General features: G+C 54.4%; 1 protein-coding gene across 1 annotated transcript in view; it reads right to left on the bottom strand.

Annotated features, from left to right (window-relative positions):
* Positions 1 to 17,803, bottom strand: part of LOC139250200 (FXYD domain-containing ion transport regulator 3-like) — a 31,312-nt gene extending 13,509 nt beyond the window's left edge. Inside the window, exons 1-2 of the mRNA XM_070872693.1 lie at positions 17,668 to 17,803; positions 13,598 to 13,643 (exon numbers count right to left, since the gene is read on the bottom strand). Of these exons, the coding sequence (XP_070728794.1) occupies positions 13,598 to 13,637 (40 nt within the window). The 5' untranslated portion in view covers positions 13,638 to 13,643; positions 17,668 to 17,803. The remainder of the gene's footprint in view (positions 1 to 13,597; positions 13,644 to 17,667) is intronic.
* Positions 17,804 to 19,251: the final 1,448 nt, after the last annotated feature.

The raw sequence follows: 19,251 nt of genomic DNA, 5'->3' as shown, positions 1-19,251 counted from the left end.
TGGACCATGTACAGTAGACATCTCAAGTCGCTGGAGAAATACCACCAACGATGTCTCCGCAAGATCCTGCAAATCCCCCGGGAGGACAGACGCACCAACGTTAGCGTCCTCGACCAGGCCAACATCCCCAGCATCGAAGCACTGACCACACTCGACCAGCTCCGCTGGGCAGGGCCACATTGTCCGCATGTCCCCCCAGACACGAGACTCCCCAAAGCAAGCGCTCTACTCGGAACTCCTTCACGGGCAAACGAGCCAAAGGTGGGCAGAGGAAACGTTACAAGGGACCACCCTCAAAGCCTCCCTGATAAAGTGCAACATCCCCACCGACACCTGGGAGTCCCTGGGCCCAAAGACCAGTCCGCCCTAAGTGGAGGGAGTGCATCCGGGAGGGCGCTGAGCACCTCGAGTCTCGTCGCCGAGAACGTGCAGAAAGCAAGCGCAGGCAGCGGAAGGAGCGTGCGGCAAACCAGTCCCACCCTCCCCTTCCCTCAACGTCTATCTGTCCCACCCTCCCCTTCCCTCAACATCTATCTGTCCCACCCTCCCCTTCCCTCAACGTCTATCTGTCCCACCCTCCCCTTCCCTCAACGTCTATCTGTCCCACCCTCCCCCTTCCCTCAACGTCTATCTGTCCCACCCTCCCCTTCCCTCAACGTCTATCTGTCCCACCCTCCCCTTCCCTCAACGTCTATCTGTCCCACCTGTGACAGGGACTGTGGTTCCCGTATTGGACTGTTCAGTCACCTCAGGACTCGTGTTAAGAGTGGAGGCAAGTCTTCCTCGATTCCGAGGGGCTGCCTATCATTTGGATTGAAGCACACCTCCTGCCTAAACAGAATGCGATTTCACCCCCAGCCTGTTGAAGGCTCTATCACATGGAGAGATCCGGTTACAGGTCTGTGGGTGCCGCTATGTTGACGACAGAGAGGTGTTGATAAGGATTTCACAGGGCTGTAACTGACCCAGATATTCAGCAGCTTCAAAACACCTTAAGCTGGATTCATTCCAACTTGTGTTCCCCAGTGTTACTGTCAACGCCCTTGGCTCAGTGACATTGGCTCTGTCTCTCTCGCCTCGGAGTCAGAGGTCGGGGGTTCGAGCCCCCACTCCAGAGACTCGTGCCCCGTAATCCCAGGCCGACACTCCCCCAGTGTCAGTACTGAGGGAGCACCGCACTGCGCTGTGGGAGGGGCAGTACTGAGGGAGCGCCGCACTGTCGGAGGGGCAGTACTGAGGGAGCGCCGCACTGTCGGAGGGGCAGTACTGAGGGAGCGCCGCACTGTCGGAGGGGCAGTACTGAGGGAGCGCCGCACTGTCGGAGGGGCAGTACTGAGGGAGCACCGCACTGTCGGAGGGGCAGTACTGAGGGAGCGCCGCACTGTCGGAGGGGCAGTACTGAGAGTGCGCTGTCGGAGGGGCAGTACTGAGGGAGCGCCGCACTGTCGGAGGGGCAGTACTGAGGGAGCACCGCACTGTCGGAGGGGCAGTACTGAGGGAGTGTCGGAGGGGCAGTACTGAGGGAGCGCCGCACTGTCGGAGGGGCGTTTCACTATGATAAAGGCGCCCTGTATGTGCATGCTGATGTGCCCCTGGGTCCCGTTCCCCAGCGGGAACCACCGCCCTCAGGAAGGGGGTGAAGAGGAGTGGGGGTGGGGGTGGGAAACAGAGGTTGTATATTCCCCCCTCCGAGCCAGAGAACGAGCGGGGACTGGTGGATGGGCAGAGGATCACGAGTTGCAGGTTGACGACACTATGGGAAGGGCAGGAGTTGGTTCCGGGCAGCTGCTGAGACCGTGAGATCACTACCCAGCCATAAAGCCGGGTTTTACGGGAGCTTAACAGAGCCATAATATGTCAGGTGAGAGCCACAACCACATGCGCGATCGTAAAAGGCAGAGATTAGGATCAGTAAACAAAGCTATGAACCCTCTCCATCATCCAAGGTTAACATTCTTCTAAAGGTGAGGCCTCCTTGTGTTCCAGAGTTCAGAGGCCACAGCAACCCCATTTTATACTGCCTTTAAAATGACACAGGAGCAATTATCCAATCATAATTCAACACTGAGTCACTTAAGGAGATATTGGACAGGTGACCAAAAGCTGGGTCACAGAGGTGGGTTTTAAGGAGCGTCTTGGAGGAGGAGAGAGAGAGAGTGGGGGAGAGGTTCAGGGAGGGAGTTCCAGAGCTCGGGGCCCGGGCAGCTGAAGGCACGGCCACCGATGGTGGAGCGATGGGAATCGGGGGGGTGGGCAAGAGGGCAGAATTGGAGGGGCGCAGAGATCTGGAAGGGTTGTAGGGGCTGGAGGGGGGTTACAGAGATAGGGAGGGTTGTAGGGGCTGGAGGGGGTTACAGAGATAGGAGTGGTTGTAGGGGCTGGAGGGGGGGTTACAAAGATAGGGAGGGTTGCAGGGGCTGGAGGGGGTTACAGAGATAGGGAGGGTTGTAGGGGCTGGAGGAGGGGTTACAGAGATAGGGAGGGTTGTAGGGGCTGGAGGGGGGGTTACAGAGATAGGGAGGGTTGTAGGGGCTGGAGGGGGGTTACAGAGATAGGGAGGGTTGTAGGGGCTGGAGGGGGGGTTACAGAGATAGGGAGGGTTGTAGGGGCTGGAGGGGGTTACAGAGATAGGGAGGAGTGTGGGGCTGGAGGAGGTTACAGAGATAGGGAGGGGTGTAGGGGCTGGAGGGGGTTACAGAGATAGGGAGGGTGTAGGGGCTGGAGGGGTTTACAGAGATAGGGAGGGGTGTAGGGGCTGGAGGGTGTTACAGAGATAGGGAGGGGTGTGGGGCTGGAGGGGGTTACAGAGATAGGGAGGGGTGTGGGGGCTGGAGGAGATTAGAAATAGGGAGGGGTGAGGGGCCATGGAGGGATTTGAAAACGGGTGAGAATTTTGAAATCGAAGCGTTGCTTAACTGGGAGCCAATGTAGGTCAGTGAGCACAGTGGGTGATGGGTGAGTGGGATTCGATGCGAGTTAGGATACGGGGCAGTGAGCACAGGGGGTGATGGGTGAGTGGGACTGGGTGTGAGTTAGGACACGGGGCAGTGAACACAGGGGGTGATGGGTGAGCGGGACTGGGTGTGAGTTAGGACACGGGGGCAGCCGAGTTTTGGATCACCTCTAGTTTACGTTGGGTAGAATGTGGGAGGCCGGCCAGGAGTGCGTTGGAATGGTCAAGTCTGGAGGGCAAGGGAAATATCACTTGCTTCTTGCTCAGACACACCAAGCAGTTTGGGGGTGGCCAGGATTGAGAATTTAAGCCAAAAATACAGGTCTCAGGAGTTGCTGATGGATGAAAGCATGTGGAGCCACATCTCATTTGCAAGGAGTATCAAGCCAATTCTGTGTGGGGTTCCTTCTAGAGTTCCTGAGTGTTAAAGATTAATATCCAGGATGCTTTCCCCAGCAACACCCAGGGCAACAAAAGCTGGGGTTGTTCTCCTTCGAGCAGAGAAGGTTAACGTGAGATTTAATAGGCGTGTTCAAAATCATGAGGGCCATAGAAACACAGACAATAGGTGCAGGAGTAGGCCATTCGGCCCTTCGAGCCTGCACCACCATTCAATGAGTTCATGGCTGATCATTCCCTCAGTACCCCATTCCTGCTTTCTCTCCATACCCCTTGATCCCTTTAGCCGTAAGGGCCACATCTAACTCCCTCTTGAATATATCTAACGAACTGGTCTCAACAACTTTCTGTGGTAGAGAATTCCACAGGTTCACCACTCTGAGTGAAGAAGTTTCTCCTCATCTCGGTCCTAAATGGCTTACCCCTTATCCTTAGACTGTGACCCCTGGTTCTGGACTTCCCCAACATCGGGAACATTCTTCCTGCATCTAACCTGTCCAGTCCCGCCAGAATTTTATATGTTTCTATGAGATCCCCTCTCATCCTTCTAAATTCCAGTGAATATAAGCCTAGTCGATCCAGTCTTTCTTCATATGTCAGTCCTGCCATCCCGGGAATCAGTCTGGTGAACCTTCGCTGCACTCCCTCAATAGCAAGAACATCCTTCCTCAGATTAGGAGACCAAAACTGAACACAATATTCCAGGTGAGGCCTCACCAAGGCCCTGTACAACTGCAGTAAGACCTCCCTGCTCCTATACTCAAATCCCCTCGCTATGAATACCAACATACCATTTGCCTTCTTCACCGCCTGCTGTACCTGCATGCCAACTTTCAATGACTGATGTACCATGACACCCAGGTCTCGTTGCACCTCCCCTTTTCCTAATCTGTCACCATTCAGATAATATTCTGCCTTCCTGTTTTTGCCACCAAAGTGGATAACCTCACATTTATCCACATTATACTGAATCTGCCATGCATTTGCCCACTCACCTAACCTGTCCAAATCACCCTGCAGCCTCTTAGCATCCTCCTCACAGCTCACACCGCCACCCAGCTTAGTGTCATCTGCAAACTTGGAGATATTACATTCAATTCCTTCATCTAAATCATTGATGTATATTGTAAATAGCTGGGGTCCCAGCACTGAGCCCTGCGGTACCCCACTAGTCACTGCCTGCCATTCTGAAAAGGACCCGTTTATCCCGACTCTCTGCTTCCTGTCTGCCAACCAGTTCTCTATCCACGTCAGTACATTACCCCCAATACCATGTGCTTTAATTTTGCACACCAATCTCTTGTGTGGGACCTTGTCAAAAGCCTTTTGAAAGTCCAAATACACCACATCCACTGGTTCTCCCTTGTCCACTCTACTAGTTACATCCTCACAAAATTCCAGAAGATTTGTCAAGCATGATTTCCCTTTCATAAATCCATGCTGACTTGGACCGATCCTGTCACTGCTTTCCAAATGCTCTGCTATTACATCTTTAATAATTCATTCCAACATTTTCCCCACTACTGATGTCAGGCTAACTGGTCTATAATTCTCTGTTTTCTCTCTTCCCTCCTTTTCCAAAAAGTGGTGTTACATTAGCTACCCTCCAGTCCATAGGAACTGATCCAGAGTCGATAGACTGTTGGAAAATGATCACCAATGCATCTACTATTTCTAGGGCCACTCCCTTAAGTACTCTGGGATGCAGACTATCAGGCCCTGGGGATTTATCGGCCTTCGATCCCATCAATTTCCCCAACACAATTTCCTGACTAATAAGGATTTCCTTCAGTTCCTCCTTCTCGCTAGACCCTCGGCCCCCTAGTATTTCCGGAAGGTTATTTGTGTCTTCCTTCGTGAAGACAGAACCAAAGTATTTGTTCAAATGCTCTGCCATTTCTTTGTTCCCCAGAAAGAGCAGGGGGGAGTGGGACTGATTGGGGTCGCTCTGTCACAGAGCCAGCACAGCACGGGCTCGAGGGGCCCAATGGGATCCTCCTGTGCTGTCTCGTTCTATGAGGAAAAAAAATCGATGGGTTTATTTTCTCAGAATCATTTTGCTTGCGAGATATAAAAGTCTTGGGGGATGGGACAAGAGAGAGGTTGGCTGGCAGTCGAGGATTGATCAATCAGGTTAACGAAGCGAGTAACGGCCTCCCAATTGGTGCAGGAAGGCGGGGCTGTGGGGATGGGCGTTTCAGGCAACCAATGGCGGGAGAGTGGGGGCGGGGCACTCTATGGTCACATGATGTAACCTCGAGGAATTCGGCCAACAAGTGTTGGCAACTCCTACGTACAAGGTCGTTTGATCTTCAAGGTCGGTGGAGATCAAGTCATTCCTCACCCACTCAAAAACCGCCAATGTGTCTTTATAAGAACATTAGGATTAGGAGCAGGAGTCGGCCATTCGGCCCCTCGAGCCTGCTCCGCCATTCAATGAGATCACGGCTGATCTTCGATCTCAACTCCACTTTCCCGCCCGATCCCTCGATTCCCTCAATATCCAAAAATCTCTCGATCTCAGCCTTGAATATACTCAACGACTGAGTCTCCACAGCCCTCTGGGGCAGAGAATTCCAAAGATTCACCCCCCTCGGTGAAGAAATTCCTCCTCATCTCAGTCCTCAATGGCCGACCCCTTATCCTGAGACTGTGTGACCCCTGGTTCTAGACTCCCCAGCCCTGTCAAGAGTCTCTACTCATTGGAATTCAGAAGAATCTTATCGAAACGTATCAGATTATGAGGGGGCTCGACAAGGTGGATGCAGAGAGGATGTTCCCACTGATGGGGGAGACTAGAACTAGGGGGCATGGTCTTAGAATAAGGGGCCGCCCATTTAAAACTGAGATGAGGAGGAATTTCTTCTCTCAGAGGGTTGTAAATCTGTGGAATTCGCTGCCTCAGAGAGCTGTGGAAGCCGGGACATTGAATATATTTAAGACAGAGATAGTTTCTCAACCGATAAGGGGATAAGGGGACGGGCGGGGAAGTGGAGCTGAGTCCATGATCGGATCAGCTACGATCGTGTTAAATGGCGGAGCAGGCTCGAGGGGCCGAATGGCCCACTCCTGCTCCTATTGCTTATGTAATCCCCCTCCGAATCTTATATGTTTCAATGAGATCACCTCTCATTCTTCTAAACACCAATGAGTACAGGCCCAACCTGCTCAACCTCTCCTCGTAGGACAGCCCTCTCATCCCGGGAATCAATCCAGCAATTTATCCCTGCCACTTACTTCAATAAAAGCCTTAACCAACTCAAGTGACTGCTTCTAACTCTGTCCGCGACTCTATTTGAGATGCGTGGCCAAACCGAGGCCCCGTCTGCCCTCTCGGGTGGAAGTAAATGATCCCACGGCCACTATTTGGAAGAAGAGCAGGGGGAGTTCGAAGTTCTCCCCAGTAATCCCTCAACCAGCACCAAAGAAGTTGTGATCGCTCATCTCCTTACATGGACCATGTACAGTAGGTACCTCACCCCCAGCTCATGGTCTACAGGGCTGTAGTGATACCCGCCCTCCTGTATGGCTCAGAGACATGGACCATGTACAGCGGACACCTCAAGTCGCTGGAGAAATACCACCAACGATGTCTCCGCGAGATCCTGCAAATCCCCCGGGAGGACAGACGCACCAACGTTAGCGTCCTCGACCAGGCCCAACATCCCCAGCATCGAAGCACTGACCACACTCGACCAGCTCCGCTGGGCAGGGCCACATTGTCCGCATGTCCCCCAGACACGAGACTCCCCAAAGCGAGCGCTCTACTCGGAACTCCTTCACGGGCAAACGGGCCAAAGGTGGGCAGAGGAAACGTTACAAGGGACCACCCTCAAAGCCTCCCTGATAAAGTGCAACATCCCCCACCGACACCTGGGAGTCCCCGGCCCAAAGACCAGTCCGCCCGAAGTGGAGGGAGTGCATCCGGGAGGGCGCTGAGCACCTCGAGTCTCGTCGCCGAGAGCGTGCAGAAACCAAGCGCAGGCAGCGGAAGGAGCGTGCGGCAAACCAGTCCCACCCTCCCCTTCCCTCAACGTCTATCTGTCCCACCCTCCCCTTCCCTCAACGTCTATCTGTCCCACCCTCCCCTTCCCTCAACGTCTATCTGTCCCACCCTCCCCTTCCCTCAACGTCTATCTGTCCCACCCTCCCCTTCCCTCAACGTCTGTCTGTCCCACCCTCCCCTTCCCTCAACGTCTGTCTGTCCCACCCTCCCCTTCCCTCAACGTCTATCTGTCCCACCCTCCCCTTCCCTCAACGTCTATCTGTCCCACCTGTGACAGGGACTGTGGTTCCCGTATTGGACTGTTCAGCCACCTCAGGACTCGTGTTAAGAGTGGAGGCAAGTCTTCCTTGATTCCGAGGGACTGCCAATGATAATGACTCTAGTGGGAGCTTGCTGTGCGCAAATTGGCTGCCGCGTTTCCTACATCACAACAGTGACTGCACTCCAAAAGTGCTTCATTGGCTGTGCAGCGCTTTGGGATGTCTGGTGATCGTGGAACACGCTGTATATATGGTAGTCTTTATTTCACTCTGTATGATACGTCAACCACTAATGAAGTCTAGATAACAAAATACCTACCCAACCCATTCGCACCCTCGCCATACATGAGCAACCTTCCCCAGCACTTGCAACCTCCAGACACTCGACTACTCCAACAGCAGCCCACCTTCGTAACCATCAGCTCATCCAAAACCCCGCTGTCCCCGTGTCCTAACTCGCACCGAGTCCCACTCACCCATCACCCCCTGTGCTCACTGCCCCGTGTCCTAACTCACACCCAGTCCCGCTCACCCATCACCCCCTGTGCTCACTGACCCCGTGTCCTAACTCACACCCAGTCCCACTCACCCATCACCCACTGTGCTCACTGCCCCGTGTCCTAACTCACACCCAGTCCCACTCACCCATCACCCCGTGCTCACTGCGCCGTGTCCTAACTCACACCGAGTCCCACTCACCCATCACCCCCTGTGCTCACTGACCCCGTGTCCTAACTCACACCCAGTCCCACTCACCCATCACCCCCTGTGCTCACTGCCCCGTGTCCTAACTCACACCCAGTCCCACTCACCCATCACCCCCTGTGCTCACTGACCCCGTGTCCTAACTCACACCCAGTCCCACTCACCCATCACCCCCTGTGCTCACTGCCCCATGTCCTAACTCACACCCAGTCCCACTCACCCATCACCCCCTGTGCTCGCTGCCCCGTGTCCTAACTCACACTCAGTCCCACTCACCCATCACCCCCTCTGCTCACTGTCCCCGTGTCCTAACTCACACCCAGTCCCACTCACCCATCACCCCCTGTGCTCACTGCCCCGTGTCCTAACTCACACCCAGTCCCACTCACCCATCACCCCCTGTGCTCACTGTCCCCGTGTCCTAACTCACACCCAGTCCCACTCACCCATCACCCCCTGTGCTCACTGCCCCGTGTCCTAACTCACACCGAGTCCCGCTCACCCATCACCCCCTGTGCTCACTGACCCCGTGTCCTAACTCGCACCCAATCCCACTCACCCATCACCCACTGTGCTCACTGCCCCGTGTCCTAACTCACACCCAGTCCCACTCACCCATCACCCCCTGTGCCCTAACTCACACCCAGTCCCACTCACCCATCACCCCCTGTGCTCACTGCCCCGTGTCCTAACTCACACCCAGTCCCACTCACCCATCACCCCCTGTGCTCACTGCCCCGTGTCCTAACTCACACCCAGTCCCGCTCACCCATCACCCCCTGTGCTCACTGTCCCGTGTCCTAATTCACACCCAGTCCCACTCACCCATCACCCCCTGTGCTCACTGCCCCGTGTCCTAACTCACACCCAGTCCCACTCACCCATCACCCCCTGTGCTCACTGACCTACATTGGCTCCTGGTCAGGCAACGCCTCGAATTCAAAATTCGCCATCCTTGTTTTCAAATCCCTCCAGCCCCTACACCCCTCCCTATCTCTGTAACCTCCTCCAGCCCCTACACCCCTCCCTATCTCTGTAACCTCCTCCAGCCCCTACACCCCTCCCTATCTCTGTAACCCCCTCCAGCCCCTACACCCCTCCCTATCTCTGTAACCATCTCCAGCCCCTACACCCCTCCCTATCTCTGTAACCCCCTCCAGCCCCTACACCCCTCCCTATCTCTGTAACCATCTCCAGCCCCTACACCCCTCCCTATCTCTGTAACCCCCTCCAGCCCCTACACCCCTCCCTATCTCTGTAACCCCCTCCAGCCCCTACACCCCTCCCTATCTCTGTAACCCCCTCCAGCCCCTACACCCCTCCCTATCTCTGTAACCTCCTCCAGCCCCTACACCCCTCCCTATCTCTGTAACCTCCTCCAGCCCCTACACCCCTCCCTATCGCTGTAACCCCCTCCAGCCCCTACACCCCTCCCTATCTCTGTAACCACCTCCAGCCCCTACACCCCTCCCTATCTCTGTAACCACCTCCAGCCCCACAACCCTCCCAGATTTCTGCACTCCTCTAATTCTGCCCTCCTGACCATCCCCGATTCCCATCGCTCCACCATCGGTGGCCGTGCCTTCAGCTGTCTGGGCCCCAAGCTCTGGAACTCCCTCCCTAAACCTCTCCGCCTCTCTCTCCTTCTTTAAAACACTCCTTAAAACCCACCTCTGTGACCCAGCTTTCGGTCACCTGTCCCGAATATGTCCCTGTGTGTCTTGGTGTCAGATTCTGTCTGATTTATGTTCCTGTTCGGCGCCTTGGGATGTTTAACAACGTTAAAATTGCTGGGTAAATGTAATTTGTTGGACTTACTGCAAATCCTGAAATAAGGGACATGGATTTCAATTCTATTCCCTCAATAGGATATTAAAAAATCCTAAAAGAAGTATCTCTTAAATCAAACATGTACATCGTGATAGAATCATTGCAGTTTATTTATAATTGACTCGAGGCATTTATATTGCATCAATAAAACACAGCTTATAGATCTGGGCGTGTCAATCTTGGCTCAGTTTGTATCACTCAGTCTGCCTCTCCGTCTCGCTCTCTCTCGCATCTAAATCATGTGGGTCCTGGCTTCCAGTCCCACTCCAGAGACTTCAGCCCCTAATCCAGGCGGACACTCCCAGTACTGAGGGAGCGCCGTACTGCACTGTCGGAGGGGCAGTACTGAGGGAGTGTTGTGCTGTCGGAGGGGCAGTACTGAGAGAGCGCCGTACTGCGCTGTCGGAGGGGCAGTACTGAGAGAGCGCCGTACTGCGCTGTCGGAGGGGCAGTACTGAGGGAGCGCCGCACTGTCGGAGGGGCAGTACTGAGGGAGTGCCGTACTGCGCTGTCGGAGGGGCAGTACTGAGGGAGCGCCGCACTGTCGGAGGGGCAGTACTGAGGGAGTGCTGTGCTGTCGGAGGGGCAGTACTGAGGGAGTGCCGTACTGCGCTGTCGGAGGGGCAGTACTGAGGGAGCGCCGCACTGTCGGAGGGGCAGTACTGAGGGAGTGCCGCACTGTCGGAGGGGCAGTACTGAGGGAGTACTGCGCTGTCGGAGGGGCAGTACTGAGGGAGCGCCGCACTGTCGGAGGGGCAGTACTGAGGGAGCGCCGCACTGTCGGAGGGGCAGTACTGAGGGAGTGCTGTGCTGTCGGAGGGGCAGTACTGAGGGAGTGCCGCACTGTCGGAGGGGCGGTACTGAGGGAGTGCTGTGCTGTCGGAGGGGCGGTACTGAGGGAGCGCCGTACTGCGCTGTCGGAGGGGCAGTACTGAGGGAGCGCCGCACTGTCGGAGGGGCAGTCCTGAGGGAGCGCCGCACTGTCGGAGGGGCAGTACTGAGGGAGTGCTGCACTGTCGGAGGGGCAGTACTGAGGGAGCGCCGCACTGTCGGAGGGGCAGTACTGAGGGAGCGCCGCACTGTCGGAGGGGCAGTACTGAGGGAGCGCCGTACTGTCGGAGGGGCAGTACTGAGGGAGTGCCGCACTGTTGGAGGGGCAGTACTGAGGGAGTGCCGCACTGTCGGAGGTACCATCTTTCGAATAACACATTAACCGAGGCCCCGTCTGCCCTCTCGGGTGGATGAAAAAGATCCCGGGGCCACTATTTGGAAGAAGAGCAGGGGGAGTTCTCCCCGGTGTCCTGGGGCCAATATTTATCCCTCAACCAACATCACTAAAAACAGACGATCCGGGTCATTATCACATCGCTGTGTGTGGGAGCTTGCTGTGCGCAGACTGGCGTTTCCCACATTACATAAAAAATAGTAGCAGGAGTTGGCCATTCGGCCCCTCGAGCCTGCTCCGCCATTTAATACGATCACGGCTGATCCGATCATGGACTCAGCTCCACTTCCCTGCCCGCCCCCTTATCCCCTTATCGGTTAAGAAACTGTCTATCTCTGTCTTAAATATATTCAATGTCCCAGCCTCCACAGCTCTCTGAGGCAGCGAATTCCACAGATTTACAACCCTCTGAGAGAAGAAATTCCTCCTCATCTCAGTTTTAAATGGGCGGCCCCTTATTCTAAGACCATGCCCCCTAGTTCTAGTCTCCCCCATCAGTGGGAACATCCTCTCTGCATCCACCTTGTCGAGCCCCCTCATAATCTGATACGTTTCCATAAGATCACCTCTCATTCTTCTGAACTCCAATGAGTCGAGGCCCAACCTCCTCAACCTTTCCTCATAAGTCAACCCCCTCATCCCCGGAATCAACCGAGTGAACCTTCTCTGAACTGCCTCCAAAGCAAGTATATCCTTTCGTAAATACGGAAGCCAAAACTGCACGCAGTACTCCAGGTGTGGCCTCACCAATACCCTGTATAACTGGAGCAAGACTTCCCTGCTTTTATACTCCATCCCCTTTCCATCCTCCATCAAACAACCCCAGCAGTAAATACATTACAGGGGGCTGGGGCAGTATGACTTTGCAGAACACATCAGCGTGTACAATTGGGGAGGGGTCCTATTTAAGGGTGGAAGGGGCCCCTGCGATTACAGGTTTGCTGGCCGGGGACCACAGACACATTCAGACTGAACTGTCGGAGACGCCCTTATCTGAAACAGAGGCCCCATTATAAAAATTTTGTTGACTCATCGACTGATCGTTCCTGTTCCCTCTGGGAGGGGCCAGGAATCTACACAATGCATTTGCCAAGAGGCTTCAATCGGTGAGCTCAAAATCGACTAGCACTGCATTTGGGCTGCTGTTAGCACGGCATAGCAAGATCCCAAGCAGCCAACGTGTCCCAGAGCCCGACCCTGGTTGTAGGCAAAAACAAAAGGCGCAATCCACTCGAGCGACGCTTCCGTGGAGGTTGAGACAGAGCCCCGCGATTCTAATCCGCTCCGCCTTTATATAAACGCGCTCCCGCTTAATCTGGGCCGCACTGTAGGAGGGGCAGTACTGAGGGAGCGCCGCACTGTCGGAGGGGCAGTGCTGAGGGAGTGCCGCACTGTCGGAGGGGCAGTACTGAGGGAGCGCCGCACTGTCGGAGGGGCAGTACTGAGGGAGCACCGCACTGTCGGAGGGGCAGTACTGAGGGAGCGCTGTACTGCGCTGTCGGAGGGGCAGTGCTGAGGGAGCGCTGTACTGCGCTGTCGGAGGGGCAGTAGTGAGGGAGTGCCGTACTGCGCTGTCGGAGGGGCAGTGCTGAGGGAGCGCTGTACTGCGCTGTCGGAGGGGCAGTACTGAGGGAGCGCCGCACTGCGCTGTCGGAGGGGCAGTACTGAGGGAGCGCCACACTGTTGGAGGGGCAGTACTGAGGGAGCGCCACACTGTCGGAGGGGCAGTGCTGAGGGAGCGCCGCACTGTCGGAGGGGCAGTACTGAGGGAGCACCGCACTGTCGGAGGGGCAGCACTGAGGGAGCGCCGCACTGTCGGAGGTGCTGTCACTTGTTAAGACATTAAACCGAGGCCCTGTCTGCCCTCTCGGGTGGATGTAAAAGATCCCGGGGCCACTATTTGGAATAAGAGCAGGGGGAGTTCTCCCCAGTGTCCTGGGGCCAATATTTATCCCTCAACCAACATCACTAACACAGACGATCCGGGTCATTATCACATCGCTGTGTGTGGGAGCTTGCTGTGCGCAAATTGGCGTTTCCCACATTACAACAGTGAGCACACTTCAAACAAAGTACTTCACTGGCTGTGAAGCGCTTTGAGACGCCCGGTGGTTGTGAAAGGCGCTATATAAAGGCAACACTTTCTTTAGAGTCACATTCCATCCCCAAACAAATGTACAACAACAGAGAGAATTCGAATAAAAAGCAAACAAGCTTACCGGCAAAGAGGACCATTATTCCAGTCGCTGTGGCTATCATCTTGTCCTGATTATTAAAAAGAGTTATTGTATCAGGGGTGGGGGGGTAAATGACCATCTCCAACAATCGAGAGTCTAACCACCGCCCCTTGACATTACCATCACCAAATATCCCCCACCATCAATACCCTGGGGGTGACCATTGACCAGACAATTAACTGGACCAGCCACACACATACTGTGGGACCAAGAGCGGGTCAGAGGCCGGGTATTGTGTGTCGAGTGTCTCACCTCCTGACTCCCCAAAGCCTCTCCACCATCGACAGGACACAAGTCAGGAGTGTGAGGGAACACTCCCCACTTGCCTGGATGGTGCAGCTCCAACAAACACTCGAGAAGCTCAACACCATCCAGGACAAAGCAGCCGCTCGATGGGCCACGCTCCCCACCACCTCCAACACTCACTCCCTCCACCACCTCCAACACTCACTCCCTCCACCACCTCCAACACTCACTCCCTCCACCACCTCCAACACTCACTCCCTCCACCACCTCCAACACTCACTCCCTCCAACACTCACTCCCTCCACCACCTCCAACACTCGCTCCCTCCACCACCTCCAACACTCACTCCCTCCAACACTCACTCCCTCCAACACTCACTCCCTCCACCACCTCCAACACTCGCTCCCTCCACCACCTCCAACACTCACTCCCTCCACCACCTCCAACACTCACTCCCTCCACCACCTCCAACACTCACTCCCTCCACCGCCTCCAACACTCACTCCCTCCACCACCTCCAACGCTCACTCCCTCCACCACCTCCAACACTCACTCCCTCCACCACCTCCACACTCACTCCCTCCACCACCTCCAACGCTCACTCCCTCCACCACCTCCAACACTCACTCCCTCCACCACCTCCAACGCTCACTCCCTCCACCACCTCCAACACTCACTCCCTCCACCACATCCAACACTCACTCCCTCCACCACCTCCAACACTCACTCCCTCCACCACCTCCAACACTCACTCCCTCCACCTCCTTCAACACTCACTCCCTCCAACACTCACTCCCTCCACCACCTCCAACACTCACTCCCTCCACCACCTCCAACACTCACTCCCTCCACCACCTCCAACACTCACTCCCTCCACCACCTCCAACACTCACTCCCTCCACCACCTCCAACACTCACTCCCTCCACCACCGGCGCACCGTGGCTGCAGTGTGCACCGTCTACAAGATGCACCGCGGCAACTCGCCAAGGCTTCTTCGGCAGCACCTCCCAAACCCGCGGCCTCTACCCGCCTCGAAGGACAAGGGCAGCAGGTCCATGGGAACACCACCCCCTCCACGTTCCCCTCCCAGTCACACACACCATCCCTCGACTTGGAAATATATCGGCCGTTCCTTCATCGTTGCTGGGTCACAATCCCGGAACTCCCTCCCTAACAGCACTGTGGGAGCACCTTCACCACACGGACTGCAGCGGCTCAAGAAGGAGGCTCACCACCACCTTCTCAAGGGGCGACGAGGGATGGGCAATAAATGCCGGCCTTGGCCAGCGACGCCCACATCCCAGGTACGAATAAAAAACATGGACAATGACAAAGTTGGGTTCAGAAACATGTGCAACTCACAGCCGACGAGAGTGGGGGCAGAGTTGAAGATCAGCGATTTAGAAAGGAGGTTTGGGATGGGTTCCGAGGGAATTAGTTCTGCAGGGCCAAGGGGAGAGAGCGGGCGAGGGATTAGAACTGTCTACATTGCTCTACAGAGAGAGAGCCAGCACGGACTCGATGGGCTGAATGGCTTCTTTCCAGTGCTGTACTTGGGCGGGGCAGAAGAGAGCGTACCTGCCCCAACACAGGAGCAGGAGGAGAAATTTAACATCGTTTTATTTAAAACGACAAAAATTTGTGACGGCCCTTCATAGAATCAGAGAAATTTACAGCACGGGAGGAGGCCATTCGGCCCATCGTGTCCGTGTTGTGCCGGCCGACCAAGAGCTACCCAGCCCAATCCCACTTTCCCGCTCTCGGTCCGTAGCCCTGCAGGTTACGGCACTTCAAGTGTACATCCAAATGTGGTGAGGGTTTCTGCCTCTACCACCCTTTCAGGCAGTGAGTTCCCCCCCAGACCCCCACCACCCTCTGGGTGAAGACATTTCTCCTCAAATCCCCTCTAAACCTCCCCCCAATTACTTTCAATCCACGCCCCCTGGTTGTTGACCCCTCTGCCAAGGGAAACAGGTCCGTCCTATCCACTCTATCCAGGACCCTCATCATTTTATACACCTCAATCAGGTCTCCCCTCAGCCTCCTCTGTTCCAAAGTAAACAACCCCAGCCTATCCAATCTTTCCTCATCGCTAAAATTCTCCAGTCCAGGCAACATCCTGGTAAATCTCCTCTGTACCCTCTCTAGTGCAACATCCTGGTAAATCTCCTCTGTACCCTCTCCAGTGCAACATCCTGGTAAATCTCCTCTGTACCCTCTCCAGTGCAACATCCTGGTAAATCTCCTCTGTACCCTCTCCAGTGCAACATCCTGGTAAATCTCCTCTGTACCCTCTCCAGTGCAACATCCTGGTAAATCCCCTCTGTACCCTCTCTAGTGCAACATCCTGGTAAATCTCCTCTGTACCCTCTCCAGTGCAACATCCTGGTAAATCTCCTCTGTACCCTCTCCAGTGCAACATCCTGGTAAATCTCCTCTGTACCCTCTCCAGTGCAACATCCTGGTAAATCTCCTCTGTACCCTCTCCAGTGCAACATCCTGGTAAATCCCCTCTGTACCCTCTCTAGTGCAACATCCTGGTAAATCTCCTCTGTACCCTCTCCAGTGCAACATCCTGGTAAATCTCCTCTGTACCCTCTCTACTGCAACATCCTGGTAAATCTCCTCTGTACCCTCTCTACTGCAACATCCTGGTAAATCTCCTCTGTACTCTCTCTAGTGCAACATCCTGGTAAATCTCCTCTGTACCCTCTCCAGTGCAACATGCTGGTAAATCTCCTCTGTACCCTCTCCAGTGCAACATCCTGGTAAATCCCCTCTGTACCCTCTCCAGTGCAACATCCTGATAAATCTCCTCTGCACCCTCTCCAGTGCAACATCCTGGTAAATCCCCTCTGTACCCTCTCCAGTGCAACATCCTGATAAATCTCCTCTGCACCCTCTCCAGTGCAACATCCTGGTAAATCTCCTCTGTACCCTCTCCAGTGCAACATCCTGGTAAATCTCCTCTGCACCCTCTCCAATGCAACATCCTGGTAAATCTCCTCTGTACCCTCTCCAGTGCAATCACATCCTTCCTGTAATGTGGTGACCAGAACTGACACGCAGTACTCCAGCTGTGGCCCAACCAGTGTTGTATGCAGTTGGAGCATAACCCTCCCTTGCTCTCGTATTCTAAGCCTCGACTAATAAAGCCAAGTATGTCTGCTTAACGACCTTATCTACCCCAGTCTATTCAACCTTTCCTCACAGCTAAAGTTTTCCACTTTCTCTCCCAGTAGGTTCCTCCCGGAATTTATTGGGCGTTTAGTCGAGAGAGAGAGAGAGCGGGGGGGGGTAAAAAACTAGGAGGATTAAACAGAGGCAGAGAGAGAGAGAGAGATTGCAAAAGGAGCCCAGTGTCTGCACTCCCGTTGAAGGAATGCCAGTGGACATTGTATGGCGTGTCACATCCTGGCTGGAGACATCGGGGAATGAAATATTTCTGGCAAGCCGAGAGAGAGAGAGAGAGAGGGAGGAGATTTTAAAAGGGTTTCTACTTTGTGTTAAATGATTGCTACACAAACCAACGTCGGCACAGATACAATACCAGTTGACTCGCGGCGAGGATAACGAGCCAACGCTTGGTCCGAACCCATCCACCCTGCCTCACAGAATGGAATCACACAGGTTGCTGCAATTCGGAACAAGCTGTTTTTTTGTTGGAAGGGGGACTTGTTAAAAAAAATGGACGACACACTTGTGGAGAGAAGCAAGGGCTGTTTGGTGAAGATGCTGAAAACGTTCCCCCAAAACACACACCCCCTTACTACAGACGCACAAGAGCCAGAGAGAGGAGACTTACCGAGGGGGGTTTTTATTTTTCGAGCTGCTTCTGCTCAGAGCGAGCTGGAGAGAGTCACAGCAAGGTTAAACTCACAGCACAGATTAAGTGGCAGCAAGCAACAGCCCTCTGTTTAAATATTCAGTCCACACCCACAGTACAGGGGAGGGAGGGGAGGGAGGGAGGGAAAGAGAGAGGGAGTCGGGATAGAAGACATTAACCCTTACCTCCCAAACAGGCTCGCTGCTGCACTGACTTTGCGATAGGGCGCAACTTTTCAACCGGAACGTCTCCGGGAGGTAAAATCGGAGACCCCCCCTCCCATTCGGGAAAGATTAAAGAGCCTGTTCTTCACATTATTTACCAGGATGTTGCACTGGAGAGGGTACAGAGGAGATTTACCAGGATGTTGCACTGGGGAGGGTACAGAGGAGATTTACCAGGATGTTGCACTGGAGAGGGTACAGAGGAGATTTACCAGGATGTTGCACTGGAGAGGGTACAGAGGAGATTTACCAGGATGTTGCACTGGGGAGGGTACAGAGGAGATTTACCAGGATGTTGCACTGAAGAGGGTACAGAGGAGATTTACCAGGATGTTGCACTGGAGAGGGTACAGAGGAGATTTACCAGGATGTTGCACTAGAGAGGGTACAGAGGAGATTTACCAGGATGTTGCACTGGAGAGGGTACAGAGGAGATTTACCAGGATGTTGCACTGGAGAGGGTACAGAGGAGATTTACCAGGATGTTGCACTGGAGAGGGTACAGAGGAGATTTACCAGGATGTTGCACTGGAGAGGGTACAGAGGAGATTTACCAGGATGTTGCACTGGAGAGGGTACAGAGGAGATTTACCATGATGTTGCACTGGGGAGGGTACAGAGGAGATTTACCAGGATGTTGCACTGAAGAGGGTACAGAGGAGATTTACCAGGATGTTGCACTGGAGAGGGTACAGAGGAGATTTACCAGGATGTTGCACTAGAGAGGGTACAGAGGAGATTTACCAGGATGTTGCACTGGAGAGGGTACAGAGGAGATTTACCAGGATGTTGCACTGGAGAGGGTACAGAGGAGATTTACCAGGATGTTGCACTGGAGAGGGTACAGAGGAGATTTACCAGGATGTTGCACTGGAGAGGGTACAGAGGAGATTTACCAGGATGTTGCACTGGAGAGGGTACAGAGGAGATTTACCACGATGTTACACTGGGGAGGGTACAGAGGAGATTTACCAGGATGTTGCACTGGAGAGGGTGCAGAGGAGATTTACCAGGATGTTACACTGGGGAGGGTACAGAGGAGATTTACCAGGATGTTGTACTGGAGAGGGTACAGAGGAGATTTACCAGGATGTTGCACTGGAGAGGGTACAGAAGAGATTTACCAGGATGTTGCACTGGAGAGGGTACAGAGGAGATTTACCAGGATGATGCCCAGGACTGGAGAATTTTGGCGATGGGGAAAGATTGGATAGGCTGGGTTTGTTTACTTGGGAACAGAGGAGGCTGAGGGGAGACCTGATTGAGGTGTATAAAATGATGAGGGGCATAAAATGATGAGGGGCCTGGATAGAGTGGATAGGAAGGACCTGTTTCCCTT

The sequence above is a fragment of the Pristiophorus japonicus genome, unplaced genomic scaffold (assembly GCF_044704955.1).
Source record: "Pristiophorus japonicus isolate sPriJap1 unplaced genomic scaffold, sPriJap1.hap1 HAP1_SCAFFOLD_350, whole genome shotgun sequence".
NCBI lineage: Eukaryota > Metazoa > Chordata > Chondrichthyes > Pristiophoridae > Pristiophorus > Pristiophorus japonicus.
This window is presented reverse-complemented; position numbering and strand designations above follow the sequence as displayed.